At 45.5% G+C, this 15771-nt stretch overlaps 1 protein-coding gene and 1 long non-coding RNA gene across 3 annotated transcripts in view; one reads left to right on the top strand and one right to left on the bottom strand.

Moving 5' to 3' along the window:
- The window catches only part of LOC134910544 (uncharacterized), a 263414-nt gene that overhangs the window by 42439 nt on the left and 205204 nt on the right, over nucleotides 1–15771 (top strand). The gene's annotated exons all lie outside the window — the stretch shown is intronic.
- JCHAIN (joining chain of multimeric IgA and IgM) overlaps nucleotides 1–15771 on the bottom strand; it is a 60077-nt gene that overhangs the window by 7865 nt on the left and 36441 nt on the right. For both annotated transcript variants that reach the window (XM_063935509.1, XM_063935508.1), the window contains 2 exons: nucleotides 9735–9861; nucleotides 2994–3074 (listed from right to left, as the gene is read on the bottom strand). In XM_063935509.1, the coding sequence (XP_063791579.1) occupies nucleotides 2994–3074; nucleotides 9735–9861 (208 nt within the window). The remainder of the gene's footprint in view (nucleotides 1–2993; nucleotides 3075–9734; nucleotides 9862–15771) is intronic.

Below are 15771 nucleotides of genomic sequence, written 5' to 3' on the forward strand. Positions count from 1 at the left end.
TTTATCCTGTATGCACCCAACAAACTGGGTGCTCCTGCTTCTAAGCAGACTATTGCTCGCTGGATTTGTAGCACAATTCAGCAGGCGCATTCTGCGGCTGGACTGCCGCATCCTAAATCAGTAAAAGTCCATTCCACAAGGAAGGTGGGCTCATCTTGGGCGGCTGCCCGAGGGGTCTCGGCTTTACAACTTTGCCGAGCTACTACTTGGTCAGGGGCAAACACGTTTGCAAAATTCTACAGATTTGATACCCTGGCTGAGGAGGACCTGGAGTTCTCTCATTCGGTGCTGCAGAGTCATCCGCACTCTCCCGCCCGTTTGGGAGCTTTGGTATAATCCCCATGGTCCTTACGGAGTTCCCAGCATCCACTAGGACGTCAGAGAAAATAAGATTTTACTCACCGGTAAATCTATTTCTCGTAGTCCGTAGTGGATGCTGGGCGCCCGTCCCAAGTGCGGATTGTCTGCAATACTTGTACATAGTTACTGTTAACTAAAGGGTTATTGTTGAGCCATCTGTTGAGAGGCTCAGTTGTTTTCATACTGTTAAACTAGGTATTGTATCACGAGTTATACTGTACAGTGTGATTAGTGTGGCTGGTAAGAGTCTTACCCGGGATTCAAAATCCTTCCTTATTATGTCAGCTCGTCCGGGCACAGTGTCCTAACTGAGGCTTGGAGGAGTGGAAGGAGCCAGTGCACACCAGGTGACCTAAAGCTTTCTTTAGTTGTGCCCATGGTCCTTACGGAGTTCCCAGCATCCACTACGGACTACGAGAAATAGATTTACCGGTGAGTAAAATCTTATTTTTTTGTATATTATTGGACTTGTCATGTTTTTTAATGTTTCACAGTGTTTGTGAAAATAAATTAAAAAAATTGGGAAATATGAGTTTTTTAAAATCTGCTGGTCTATCAACATATTGAAGCCGTCTGATGGTGTTATCGAAGGTCCACGTACGAATTAGGATTTAATACCTTTTAATGCACATAGGGCTTGTTATAAAGGTAAGCCATGTTCAGATGGGCTGCATATGAATAATCTTGGAAGTTATGCCATTGGGTTACATGAAGTTTAAAAAAAAACCTTTATGGGAACGCATCTTTTTTAATACAGGTCAGTTTCTGGAGACACAACTCAGAAGCTGCAGCAAAATCTTAAGTCTGTTAATGGAGGTGTTTTTACTATGTTTTTTTGAGGATCGTGGAGACACGTGGATCTGAAATTTGTATAGCCGCGCTTGGAGATCGCTGTTCTGTTTATTGTTATATCTAGAAAGAAGTTGTGCTCTTTTGGGCGAGGGCCAAGCTGCAGCTAGGGCACAAGTTACTTTTTCATTTACTGTTTTCACTCACACCACTGTGACCACTGCACCAGAACTCTGTTCGTCCTCCCGCACTCCACAATCGCAGTGCCCCCGAGCCTTCCGCCCGCCAGCCCTTCATCATGTCTGCTTGCTGCTGGAAGCATGCTACCTTTCTAATGAACGGAGTGCCAAACCAGGTGTGGACGGATTGCTGTGCCAGGGCTGCAGTCTGGGTTCCGGGTGTCTGGGAGGCACACATGCCAGCACGGGGAGCTCAGGTGTGGTGCAGTCTCCCTGACAGCAGCAGCAGCTTGGGCTCCCAGTGCATGGGAGAAGAGATCGGGGGTTTACGGCAGAGTGCGGGGAGGAGAGAGCCTGTTGTGGAGCATGCTGTGGGAGAAACCAGCGCGGGACCTCGCACACAGTCCCCAACTGCTCACGGTTCCTAGCTCCTGCCTCCCAGATGGTAAGGGGGTGAGGGATGGGAGTGGTGCCACAGTGATAGGATTACAAGGGGGGAGGTGACACAAAAGAAGGGGTTAGAAGTGTGTGTGGGGACACACACACACACAGATAGACAGAGTGCAATGGCGTGCTGAATGACACCGCAGGGGGAGGTGATGGTGTGGTGAGTGACGTCACAGGGGGAGATGATGGTGTGCTGAGTAATGACGCAGGGGGAGATGATGGTGTGCCGAGTGACGACACGGGGAGGTGATGGTGTGCTGAGTGACGACGCAGGGTGGGAGATGATATGCTGACAGACAATGCGTGGGGGAAGGATATGGTGTGCTGAGACGTCGCAGGAGGAGGTGATGGTGTGGCTGAGAGAAGGATTTTCCATACTATGAGGGCTATGCAATTAGCTCAGTTTTATCCGCCTAGGCGGAAAAAAAAAGAGCTTTTCGCTATTTTTAGGGCGAATGGGGATTCAGGGCCGGATTTTTGCCTAGGCAAAAAAATGTGGCAGTGGCGCAAAACACGTGGATTGGCGGGCCATTTTCGCTGTTTTTCAGGCATTTTTAGAAAGGTTTTTCACTTTAAAAAAAAGGTGAAAAGGCATTGGCGAAAATGCCTTCAAAACGGACGAAAACGGCCCTAATTGAATACTCAGTGGGGTGAATTCATTAGCTCTGAAATGATTGGATATAATTGCATTTATCATGAGTAGACTTTGATAAATATCCCCCTTAATATTTCTTCATTCTTAAAAAAAAAAAAAAGGAAACCAATAAAATAACCAATGCACAATAATAGGACTATATTATGTATGGGTTCAGTATGCTAACCCGTGGTCGGGATGCCGGTAGTCACATGATCGACACCAGCGTACCGTCATTGAAGATCCCGACGGCGGTGGGGGAATTGTAAGTATTTTTACCCACTCCCCTACCCTAACCCTCCGGGGGTGGTGGCTAGGGCTAACCCTCGGGGGGAGGAAGGTGTCTGCCAGGAATAACCCCTCTTCTAGTTCCTAACCCCAAAGCACCCCCTCAGGCCATAATCCCAAAGGTGACACATACCCTGACACTACCTTTGGGATGTCAGTGGTTGATCTTCCGGTGACGGTCTCCCGAGTGTTGTCGGGATTCCTGCGTCGGCCACATGCATCCCTTATATATACTGCACATATATACTGTGTGTGTTCTGTTATTCTTCACAGTTAATTTTACAATTACAACTTACAGGTCTGAAAGCTTGTAGACAAAATTGGTTCTCAGAGGTGAAGTAGGATCGGAAATGTTCACTCTGCTTCTCATTGGTACCCTGTGGAGAAATATTATACAAGATGTGTGAAAAAAGGAAGAAAATGCTATGGAAATTGGTTGGAGTGACAAACTATTACACTACAATCCTCTAGATATTTTTTACAAAGAGTACAATTGGAAATTTGTCATACTTGTCATACTTGCATTCAAACGGAATAAGTTCATTTTTGGTGGCATTTAGCTCCAGTCTACGCTGTTTTTAAAAGACCCTTGATTAAATACAGAGGTGATAAGCAATTTCATGGGGTTTAGAACTATTTTTATTAATATTAAAATTGAGTGCATGGATTAATAAAAACAATTGAGATTTGTTTCCTTATTTAAGTTTTGTATTATGTAGTACAGATGTAGCCAAGCTCATTGTTGCCGTGATGCGTGCGCACATGCATACACATTGCTGCAACGACTGGCTGCGCCTATTCCGCAACCCATTAATGCAATGTGTATGGGTCGTGGGTGCAAATATACGCACGCATCGTGGCAACCTAGTCACTGGTGACACTAGGCACAGCCACAATGAGCGTGGCTACATCTGTACTGTAGTATTTGAAAAAATTGTAGGCCTACTGATGAACATTTATGAAACTCTGATATTTGCTCCAGAAGGTTATTAAACTACATTCTAAAATATGGACTTACAGTAGGTGCTGATTCAGAAATGCTGGTTAATAGTACGCCTGTCTTTGTATGCAGTGGCTTTGCTAATATATACAAAGACTGCAGAAGGCGTCTTGTGCCAAAAAGGACACTGCCGCCTTCTCTGATCCGCTGCTGCGTCCAAAGACTTAGCATTGGATCACCATCAACCATCTAACGTTACTCAGAATGACCACCATGCCGAGGCCAGTAAATCTGCATCACTGGCCTCGACACTCCCAAGAACACGGGGGCAACTACTCCGTTTTGTGTAAAGGTCCCCAATTCCACCCCACACTGTGTCTGGAGCTGCAACAGTATCATGGCACCCTTTGGTTCCAACGCAGACGTAGTCAACTAAACTTCAGTCAATAGCGGAATCAGGCCCTTAGTACATGCCTACTAAACATGAATACAAGTGTATCATATTGGGTTATCACCCTTACTGCACCAGCTTTTCTTGTTTTCTTATACTGTTGTTCCTATTTAAGTGTACAACTGTGGATCTGAGAAATTTTTACACTTATTTTTATTTATGGACCTTATTTCTGAAGAGCATTCAATATGCAGGGTCTGGGATTTGCATTGGCACACATGACTTGAAGGACAAAATTAATAGCAATAGAAGTGTTCATTCAACCTATTTCTCCACTTAAACATGTGGCGCAAAAGTGGCTGCATAGTGTGAGAACATTTGGTGATGTCCCTTAGACATGCAACACATGTCCTAAGACATAGGGCTAGATGCATCATCGCTTGGAAAGTGATAACATGGAGAGTGAAAAAGTACCAGCCAATCAGGTCCTAGTTGCCATGTCACAGGCTGTGTTTGAAAAAATAAGATTTTACTCACCGGTAAATCTATTTCTCGTAGTCCGTAGTGGATGCTGGGACTCCGTAAGGACCATGGGGAATAGCGGCTCCGCAGGAGACTGGGCACAACTAAAGAAAGCTTTAGGACTACCTGGTGTGCACTGGCTCCTCAATTCCGCCCTATCCATATAAAAAAAATCAGATAAGGGCTTTTGCATGACAAAGCCGCCAATTCTGATACACGCCTGGCCGACGCCAAGGCCAACAGCATGACCACTTTCCACGTGAGGTATTTTAGCTCCACGGATTTAAGTGGCTCAACCCAATGCGACTTCAGGAAATCCAACACCACGTTGAGATCCCACGGTGCCACTGGAGGCACAAACGGGGGCTGAATATGCAGCACTCCCTTAACAAAAGTCTGAACTTCATGCAGTGAAGCCAGTTCTTTTTTGGAAGAAAATGTACAGAGCCGAAATCTGGACCTTAATGGAACCCAATTTTAGGCCCATAGTCACTCCTGACTGTAGGAAGTGCAGAAATCGACCCAGTTGAAATTCCTCCGTTGGGGCCTTCCTGGCCTCACACCAAGCAACATATTTTTGCCATATGCGGTGATAATGTTTTGCGATCACATCTTTCCTAGCCTTAATGACTTCCTCCGGAATGCCTTTTTCCTTTAGGATCCGGTGTTCAACCACCATGCCGTCAAACGCAGCCGCGGTAAGTCTTGGAACAGACAGGGCCCCTGCTGCAGCAGGTCCTGTCTGAGCGGCAGAGGCCATGGGTCCTCTGAGATCATTTCTTGAAGTTCTGGGTACCAAGCTCTTCTTGGCCAATCCGGAACCACGAGTATAGTTCGTACTCCTCTCCTTCTTATTATTCTCAGTACCTTGGGTATGAGAGGCAGAGGAGGGAACACATACACCGACTGGTACACCCACGGTGTTACCAGAGCGTCCACAGCTATCGCCTGAGGGTCCCTTGACCCGGCGCAATATATTTTTAGCTTTTTGTTGAGGCGGGACGCCGACATGTCCACCTGTGGCCTTTCCCAATGGTGTACAATCATTTGGAAAACTTCTGGATGAAGTCCCCACTCTCCCGGGTGGAGGTCGTGCCTGCTGAGAAAGTCTGTTTCCCAGTTGTCCACTCCGGGAATGAACACTGCTGACAGTGCTAACACATGATTTTCCGCCCATCGGAAAATCCTTGTGGCTTCTGCTATCGCCATCCTGCTTCTTGTGCCGCCCTGTTGGTTTACATGGGCGACCGCCGTGATGTTGTCTGACTGGATCAGCACCGGCTGGTGTTGAAGCAGGGGTCTAGCCTGACTTAGGGCATTGTAAATGGCCCTTAGTTCCCGAATATTTATGTGTAGGGAAGTCTCCTGACTCGACCATAGTCCTTGGAAGTTTCTTCCCTGTGTGACTGCCCCCCCAGCCTCGAAGGCTGGCATCCGTGGTCACCAGGACCCAGTCCTGTATGCCGAATCTGCAGCCCTCTAGAAGATGAGCACTCTGCAGCCACCACAACAGCGACACCCTGGCCCTTGCAGACAGGGTTATCAGCCGATGCATCTGAAGATGCGACCCGGACCACTTGTCCAACAGATCCCACTGGAAGATCCTTGCATGGAACCTCCCGAATGGATTTTCTTCGTAAGAAGCTACCATCTTTCCCAGGACTCGCGTGCATTGATGCACCGACACCTGTATTTGTTTTAGGAGTCTCTGACTAGAGATGACAACTCCTTGGCCTTCTCCTCCGGGAGAAACACTTTTTCCATTTCTGTGTCCAGAACCATACCCAGGAACAGTAGTCGCGTCGTAGGAACCAGCTGCGATTTTGGAATATTCAGAATCCAGCCGTGCTGTTGTAGCATTTCCCGAGATAGTGCTACTCTGACTAACAACTGCTCCTTGGACCTCGCCTTTATAAGGAGATCGTCCAAGTAAGGGATAATTATAACTCCCTTTTTTCAAAGGGTATCATCATTTCGGCCATTACCTTGGTAAATACCCTTGGTGCCGGGGACAGACCAACGGCAACGTCTGGAATTGGTAATGACAGACCTGTACCACAATTTTGAGGTACTCCTGGTGAGGAGGGTAAATGGGGACATGCAGGTAAGCATCCTTGATGTCCAGTGATACCATGTAATCCCCTTCTTCCAGGCTTGCAATAACCGCCCTGAGCGATTTCATTTTGAACTTGAACCTTCGTATATAAGTGTTCAAAGATTTCAATTTTAGAATGGGTCTCACCGAACCGTCTGGTTTCGGTACCACAAACATTGTGGAATAGTAACCCCGGCCTTGTTGAAGGAGGGGTACCTTGATTATCACCTGCTGGAAGTACAGCTTGTGAATTGCCGCCAGTGCTACCTCCCCTTTCTCCGAGGGCAGCAGGCACGGCTGATTTGAGGTAACGGCGAGGGGGAGTCGCCTCGAACTCCAGCTTGTATCCCTGTGATACTACTTGCAGAACCCAGGGATCCACCTGTGAACGAGCCCACTGTTCGCTGAAGTTCCCGAGACGCGCCCCCACCGCACCTGGCTCCACCTGTGGAGCCCCAGCGTCATGCGGTGGACTCAGATGAAGCGGGGGAAGATTTTTGATCCTGGGAACTGGCTGTCTGGTGCAGCTTTTTCCCTCTTCCCTTGTCTCTGTGCAGAAAGGAAGCGCCTTTGACCCGCTCGCTTTTCTGAAGCCGAAAGGACTATACCTGATAATACGGTGCTTTCTTAGGCTGTGAGGAAACCTGAGGTAAAAAAAAATTCTTCCCAGCTGTTGCTGTGGATACGAGGTCCCAGAGACCATCCCCAAACAATTCCTCACCCTCATAAGGCAGAATCTCCATGTGCCTTTTAAAGTCAGCATCATCTGTCCACTGCCGGGTCCCTAATACCCTCCTGGCAGAATGGACATTGCATTAATTTTGGATGCCAGCCGGCAAATATCCCTCTGTGCATCCCTCATATATAAAACGACGTCTTTAATATGCTCTATGGTTAGCAAAATAGTATCCCTGTCTAGGGTATCAATATTATCTGACAGGGTATCAGACCACGCTGCAGCAGCACTATCCATGCTGAGGCAATTGCAGGTCTCAGTATAGTACCTGAGTGTGTATACAGACTTCAGGATAGCCTCCTGCTTTTAATCAGCAGGCTCCTTCAAAGTGGCCGTATCCTAAGACGGCAGTGCCACCTTTTTTGACAAACGTGCGAGCGCCTTATCCACCCTAGGGGATAACTCCCCACGTGACCTATCCTCTGGCGGGAAAGGGTACGTCATCAGTAACTTTTTAGAAATTACCAGTTTCTTATCGGGGGAACCCACGCTTCATTCACTCATCTGATGGGGGAACAAAACACTGGCTGCTTTTTCTCCCCAAACATAAAACCCCTTTTTTGTGGTACTATGGGTTAATGTCAGAAATGTGTAACACATTTTTCATTACAGAGATCATGCAACGGATGTTCCTAGTGGATTGTGTATATGTCTCAACCTCGTCGACACTGGAGTCAGACTCCGTGTCGACATCTGTATCTGCCATCTGAGGTAGCGGGCGTTTTTGAGCCCCTGATGGCCTTTGAGATGCCTGGGCAGGCGCGGGCTGAGAAGCCGGCTGTCCCATAGCTGTTACGTCATCCAGCCTTTTACATAAGGAGTTGACACTGTCGGTTAATACCTTCCACTTATCCATCCACTCTGGTGTCAGCTCCACAGGGGGCGACATCACATTTATCGGCATCTGCTCCGCCTCCACGTATCCTCCTCAAACATGTCGACACAGCCGTACCGACACACCGCACACACACAGGGAATGCTCTGACTGAGGACAGGACCCCACAAAGTCTTTTGGGGAGACAGAGAGAGAGTATGCCAGCACACACCAGAGCGCTATATAATGCAGGGATTAACACTATAACTGTGATTTTTCCCAATAGCTGCTTGTATACACAATATTGCGCCTAAATTTAGTGGGGCCCCCCCCTCTCTTTTTAACCCTTTGAGCCTGAAAACTACAGGGGAGAGCCTGGGGAGCTGTCTTCCAGCTGCACTGTGAAGAAAAAATGGCGCCAGTGTGCTGAGGGAGATAGCCCCGCCCCTTCTCACGCTTTTTTATGGATCTCTGGCAGGGGTATTTTACACATATATAGCCTATATGACTATATATTGTGTAGATTTGCCAGCCAAGGTGTTTAATATTGCTGCTCAGGGCGCGGCGCCCCCCCCCCCACCCCCACCCCCCCCCAGCGCCCTGCACCTGTCAGTGACCGGAGTGTGAGGTGTGCATGAGGAGCAATGGCGCACAGCTGCAGTGCTGTGCGCTACCTTGGTGAAGACCGAAGTCTTCTGCCGCCGATTTCCAGGACCTTCTTCTTGCTTCTGGCTCTGTAAGGGGGACGGCGGCGCGGCTCCGGGACCGAACGATCGAGGTCGGGTCCTGTGTTTGATCCCTCTGGAGCTAATGGTGTCCAGTAGCCTAAGAAGCCCAAACTATCTCCAGTCAGGTAGGTTCGCTTCTTCTCCCCTTAGTCCCTCGTAGCAGTGAGTCTGTTGCCAGCAGATCTCACTGAAAATAAAAAAACGAAAATATACTTTCTTTTCTAGGAGCTCAGGAGAGCCCCTAGTGTGCATCCAGCTCAGCCGGGCACAAGATTCTAACTGAGGTCTGGAGGAGGGTCATAGTGGGAGGAGCCAGTGCACACCAGGTAGTCCTAAAGCTTTCTTTAGTTGTGCCCAATCTCCTGCGGAGCCGCTATTCCCCATGGTCCTTACGGAGTCCCAGCATCCACTTAGGACGTCAGAGAAATGTCAGCTAGGAGCTGATTGGCTGGTACTTTTTCACTCTCCATTTTATCACTTTCCAAGCGATGATGCATCTGGCCCATAAAGTCTAATGGTGAGCATGTACACCAGTGGTTCCCAAACTCAGTCCTCAAGGACCGCCAACAGTTCATGTTTTCCAGGTCACCTAGCAGGTGCACAGGTCTCATTGCTCACTGACACATTTTAAGACATAGGACATAGATGGAGCTAATTATTTTACTTGTGACCCTATGAGGAGACCTAGAAACTGTGAACTGTTGGGGGTCCTTGAGGACAGAGTTTGGGAACCACTGTGTACACAATTTCGTAACAAAAAAATAGAAAGCATGCGTTTTTAGATTTGTTTAACCCAGTGCTAACAACTCACTTTATTTCAATATTTCTTTCCAAAATCTCCTTGTTGTCTTCTGTCTTAACAAATCTAGAGGTCACCTTGACACATTTGCACTTGTTGTCCACCAAAACATGGTACTGGTCATCATACGGATACTGCCCTGTAAATACAACTTTCATGTTTACTTCTAAACAAGAATACATAAGAATCAGAACTCCTTACAGACTTGGCACTGGATGATCAGTATAACTTACTTTGCACAGCATTATTATTTTCCATTCCTAGTATACCATACTAGCAGACCTGCCTTTCGTTGTGTTCAGTAACGGATGCGGCCACTTAGGGCATTTTTGCTTTGTTCTGGGCCGGTCGCTGTCACAGTCACACTACACTCACTCACTTTGCATCCCTGTCCGGCACAGAAATGAATACCACTCTTCAGCTATCCAATCAAATGACCTCCCTGCTTGCAACGAGTCAAACCCTTTAGCCAATCACACAACAGGTGGGTCAAGATGGGAAGATTTAAACACACTATTCCTTACTACTCCGATCTTGTGCCTGCACCTGTGGGACCTGTCTCACTGCTTCACTGACTCCCCCTTTTGGTCTACCTCAATGCTATCTGCAGGACCCCTACAGTGGATTTCCATCTCTCTCTCTCTCTCTCTCTGTTTGTGCCTCTCCTGACCAGAGCTCCCACCCACAGTCTGCTGTCTTTATTCCCCAGTCGAGCGCGGTCTCTAATCCCTTGCGGATCCCGGTGGTGCCTGGGCACATCTTCTGGTGTGTCTCATTTGGCTTTTGGCTCCTTTGACCCCCGTGGTGACACCCGCCTACGGTTCCAAGGTACTGTGGGGCAGATGTACTAACCTGGAGAAGGCATATGGAAGTGATAAACCAGTGTTAAATGCAAGGTGATAAACACACCAGCCAATCAGCTCCCATATGTAAATTAACAGTTAGGAGCAGATTGGCTGGTGCATTATCACCTTGCACTTAATACTGCTTTATCACTTCCTTATGCCTTCTCCAGGTTAATACATCTACCCCAGAGTTCCCTGCTGGGTCCATCTACTGTTGCTCCTCTGGGTGCGCTAGCTGTGCATATATCTGCTTCTTCCCTCTGGCTGGGGATTTAAGCATGTTGACGCCTTGCTGTAGTCTGCTCTCTCTTTCACGTCCAGATCTCTCCCAACTCCTCTACTGTTCTCCCTGCTCCCTGACCTCGGATTCCAGTAGTAAAGCCTCCTCTGTCCCTACCCAGTGCCCTGCCTAACTTAACAATTTGGGCAAGTGCCTGCTGTAAATATTTCAGTTCCCTGGGCCACTCTCCATTTCTGCATTGATATGAAGCTGCTGTTGAGTGCCTCTATCCTCCTGTGGTTTCCCACTGCCCAATAATATATATTGAAGCCCCTCTGACCTGCTGTTTAGTGAGTGACCACCAGAGTACCTCCATCGCTCCTCCTAACCTATAGTTGTCACAGCCTGTACCTATTCCCACTAAACTGTATCTCACAACACAGTTAGCAACCTATCATCATACATCTACCTCTGGGCTCAACTATAATTATACATTTGGCATACCTCCCAGCATGACCCTCTCCAGGAGGGACAGAATGCTCTGCTCCTGGACTTCCCTTTTAATTTATGATTATTATTTCAGCACAGGTGATGGCTATCATAAATTAAGAGGGAAGTCCAGGAGCAGAGTGTTCTGTCCCTCCTGGAGAGAGTCGTGTTGGGAGGTACGATTTGGTATAGTTTGCTCCAGTACATTTATTACCACATTTGTCTTTTAGTCTTTTGTTAATTCAATTTCTATTAATACTATTAAGAATTGCACCCACGACCTTAGACACAAGGGGGCACATTTACTAAGATCGCAGTTCTATTTAAGATTGGATGTTACCCATAGCAACCAATCATATTCTACTTCTCATTTATTTAGCACCTTCTAGAAGATAATACCTGGAATCTGGTTGCTTTTCCATCTTAAATAGAAATCCCATCTTAGTAAATTTACCCCAAGGAGAGTATACATTTGTATGTTACTCTTGGTATAGTACTGATTTTCCACCTATATCTGTCTCTTCCTCATTTTACAACACACTAAAGTCACAACAAACCCCTGACAATGGTGGGCAGTGTGTATGTGTGTGAAATTGCATGCAGTTGGGAGAGGGGGGCCCCAAACTGATATTTTGCTTCCTAGGAGGTCTAAATCCACTGATTTGAAGTCTTGTCATGTGATAACCTGGTAAAGGAACCCATTGTATCACAGGGATACATTTGGCATTCCTGCAGACTGGATGCAGGTGGTCAGATGACCGACAACGGAATACCGACACCACTCAAAAGACCGGTGCTGGAACACAGACAGCCAACATCCTGCCGGTAAGTATCGGGGTGGGTTTTAGGGTTAGGGATTATAGCGAGGTTACGGTTAGGCACTAGAGGGCTCATTAGCCGTAGCCGACACCTTCAAAAAATGTACCTGTAGCCACTACCCCCCTAGATTTAGCCCTAGCTGCGAACAAGGGAGAGAGAGAGAAGGGTTAGGGTAGTTACCCCTAAAACCTGCCGCATTCTACCATTCGGGATACCGTGGTCAGTCATGTGACCACCAGCAAAATGAATCACACCCGTATCACAGCCTCTCACAAAAGGAAATAAAAACTCAAGTGCCTTATTAAACTTCATACAGGTTGAGTATCCCTTATCCAAAATGCTTGGGACCAAAAGTATTTTGGATATCGTATTTTTCCGGATTTTGGAATAATTGCATACCATAATGAGATATCATGGTGATGGGACCTAAGTCTAAGCACAGAATGCATTTATGTGTCATATACACCTTATACACACAGCCTGAAGCCCATTTTAGCCAATATTTTTAATAACTTTGTGCATTAAACAAAGTTTGTGCACATTGAGCCTCCAGAACACAAAGGTTTCACTATCTCACTCAAAAAAATCCATATTTCTGGATATTTGGATATGGGATACTCAACCTGTAGAAGCTACCAATACTAATTATAGCCTGGGGTACAAATACTGACTTAGCAGGCCAGGTGAAAATTAGTAGAGGACCATGAAAGAGCATAAAGTAATGAGTAATTGTGTGAAAGAGGGGAAACAGATTAGAGTGCCCCTGCCCTGTGATTGCAAGTCCTGCCCCGGCTGCAGCTATACAGAACTGGAGCCATAAATTGACATTTACTATAATGTTAGTTTAGCTTGTGCTTCAGTTTTATATGTACTTCTGACCAGGGTCTGACTTGTGACTGCTGGAGCAGCTGGGGTATAGAGTATGGACTCTGCCTGAGCAATGGCCAGGTTATGCAAGATTAAGACTGTGTATGCAATGGTATCTGGATATTGGGTCGACAGGTAAAAGGTTGACACCAAATGGTCTACATGGTATGTGATAGTAAGGGTGTGCTGTGCACTACTGTACTTTTGCTATCTTACAGATCATGAGCATTTTAGTTTTTGATTTGTAACTATAAATAAAAACGGTTAGTATATATTGAAATAGGGTGCAGGTAGGGATAGAGCCAATGGTTATGTATAGAAGAAAGCTTACAGAAAGTGGAACCAAATACAACTCAATTTCAGCCACTGTGTACAATGCGCTTATTCAGTCACCAGTCAGTGATACTGCTCTACTATCTCCGCTCATTCTCACCAGGTTCTGTCATGCTGAGAACAAAGATCATTCAGCAATAATGGAAACTAGAGATGGCCATCGACAATCGATGATTTAAAAACATTGATGGTCTATGACCAATGGTAACTACTTTTATCATCGATGGGGAGAATCAGATGGTTTCCCGCCATTAATGACAAAGAGCTATTGAATTATTTTGTTTTTCTAAACAGGGTGTCGGGACATGAAGCATGGCTTTGCCCCCTACACCCGTGAAGCCACGTCCCTTTGCCCCGATTGGCCCAAAACTAGGGGTGACCATCGATGGGTGAAACCATTGATGATTCCCTTACAGATGGTTTCACACCTTCGAGGTTATCCATCAATGGTACCATCGATTGATAACACACCAATGGCCATCCCTAATGGAAACGTTCTGCTTGTCTACTTTAAGCAATATATCATGTAAACGATGAAAATAAATAAAATAAGCATGCATAGTCTATTAAATTACTCAGTCACTTGGAATGGTAACGTTAACAGACATATAGCAGCACACTGTGATCAGAGAAAATTTTATTGTTATTCTTTAACACAAACAAGGTTTGTCACGCAAACTTAACATTTCAATTTAGTTTAAAGAAGGTGAGTAAATCCTTACTTTTTTACAGGAGTTAAAGAATATCAATATTCAGAGGGGATCCAGTCCATGGTCACTAGGTCAACACATGAAAGGTTGACATGGGTTTTTCACTTTTTTTATTTTTTTACTTTTTCATACTTTACTATCCATGTGGATTATGATTGGGTATAGGAAACAGCACAGCAGTAGCGGAGCGAGCCACCTTGTCCGAAACATGGTGAGCAAAGCGAGCCATGAGAGGGGATACAGTGCACTAATTGGGGTTCCCGGTCACTTTAAAAACAACACCCAAATTAAAAAAAAACACTCGTACACCTTTTTCCATGTCAACATATTGACCGTGTCAACCAATAGTGGTCAACCTAGTTACTGTTGACCCTATGATCCACACCCATTCAGAGACCCACTTAAACTAATTTCCCTGACCTAATGAAACCCCAAAACAGTTACTACTCTGAGGTATTCAAATCTCATTTCATAGACAAAATGAATCTGCAGCATGATGCAGCTGGGGGTAGAACGGACAGTATGCTAGAATGTAAGCTCTCATGAGTAGGGCCTTCTTCCCTCATGTGCCTATCCTTTTCTTACTTTAACCATCTCCAGCTGCGCCAAATTCCGCAGTTTTCTGCTGTTGTAGTTATGTTTATTTACCCTGTACTTGTCTTATATTGTCTTCAACTGTAAGTCACTGTTTTCCTGTTTTGATTATTTATGTACTCTGTAATTGGGTGCTGCGGAACCCTTGTGGCGCCATATAAAGGATAATAATATCACAGCTCTGCAAATATCCTTTATAAAACCAAAATATACTTTAGAAATCTTCACATAATATTATTATTAATATGTAAAATCCCTTTCATGCTTAATAACGTAGATAAGAACTAAGTAGAATATAAACTTTCAGTTTGCTCTTTTCATCTCAAAGTAAATGCAGCATCGGTTGAACTTCAAAACTGAATTTTCTGCTTTTGTAGTTAATGTTATCATATAGGTATGAAGATATATTGGAATGTTGGCATACCTCCCAACATGACCCTCTCCAGGAGGGACAGAATGCTCTGCTCCTGGACTTCCCTCTTAATTGATGGCACCTGTGTTGAAACACCTTTCTTATCCATTAACCTGTTCAAAACAGGTGCCGGCAATCATAAATTAAGAGAAAAGTCCAGAAGCAGAGCATTGTGTCCCTCCTGGAGAGGGTCATGTTGGGAGGTATATGTTGATGACAATTTCAGATCAGGAGGAAGTGTAATATATGTCTATAGTTATATACAAATATAACATGTTTAATAAATTATCTTAAGGAATTATATAAAATATGTATTTATATGTAAATCTAAAAAGAAGCACAATTAAAAAGCTTTTTGTAAGAAAAAAAGCGATTCATGTAACAATCTTAGAAGACCATCTCCAGATGGTGAGATCATCTGCCAGATCTGGCTGGTTGGAATGAAAATCTGGTAATGAATGAGAGCAAATGACAACTGGCCATTTGCTCCTAGACACTGGAAAATGTTCTGTGGTTCAGACAGATTGCTTAAATCCGTGATTTTAACAAATTTGTCTGAATGGCATGTTTTGTCTATTTTCTGGTGTTTGGAAGCAAATGATTGATTGTCATTTGCTCTCATTCATTACCAGTATTTTTTTATTCCAACCAGCCAGATCTGGCAGATAATCTGCCAGATAATTGTATAATGCACAGGTTCTCAAACTCTGTCCTCAGGACCCCACATAGTGCATGTTTTGCAGGTCACCCAGCAGGTGCA

Source organism: Pseudophryne corroboree, chromosome 1, assembly GCF_028390025.1.
Source record: "Pseudophryne corroboree isolate aPseCor3 chromosome 1, aPseCor3.hap2, whole genome shotgun sequence".
Lineage (NCBI taxonomy): Eukaryota > Metazoa > Chordata > Amphibia > Anura > Myobatrachidae > Pseudophryne > Pseudophryne corroboree.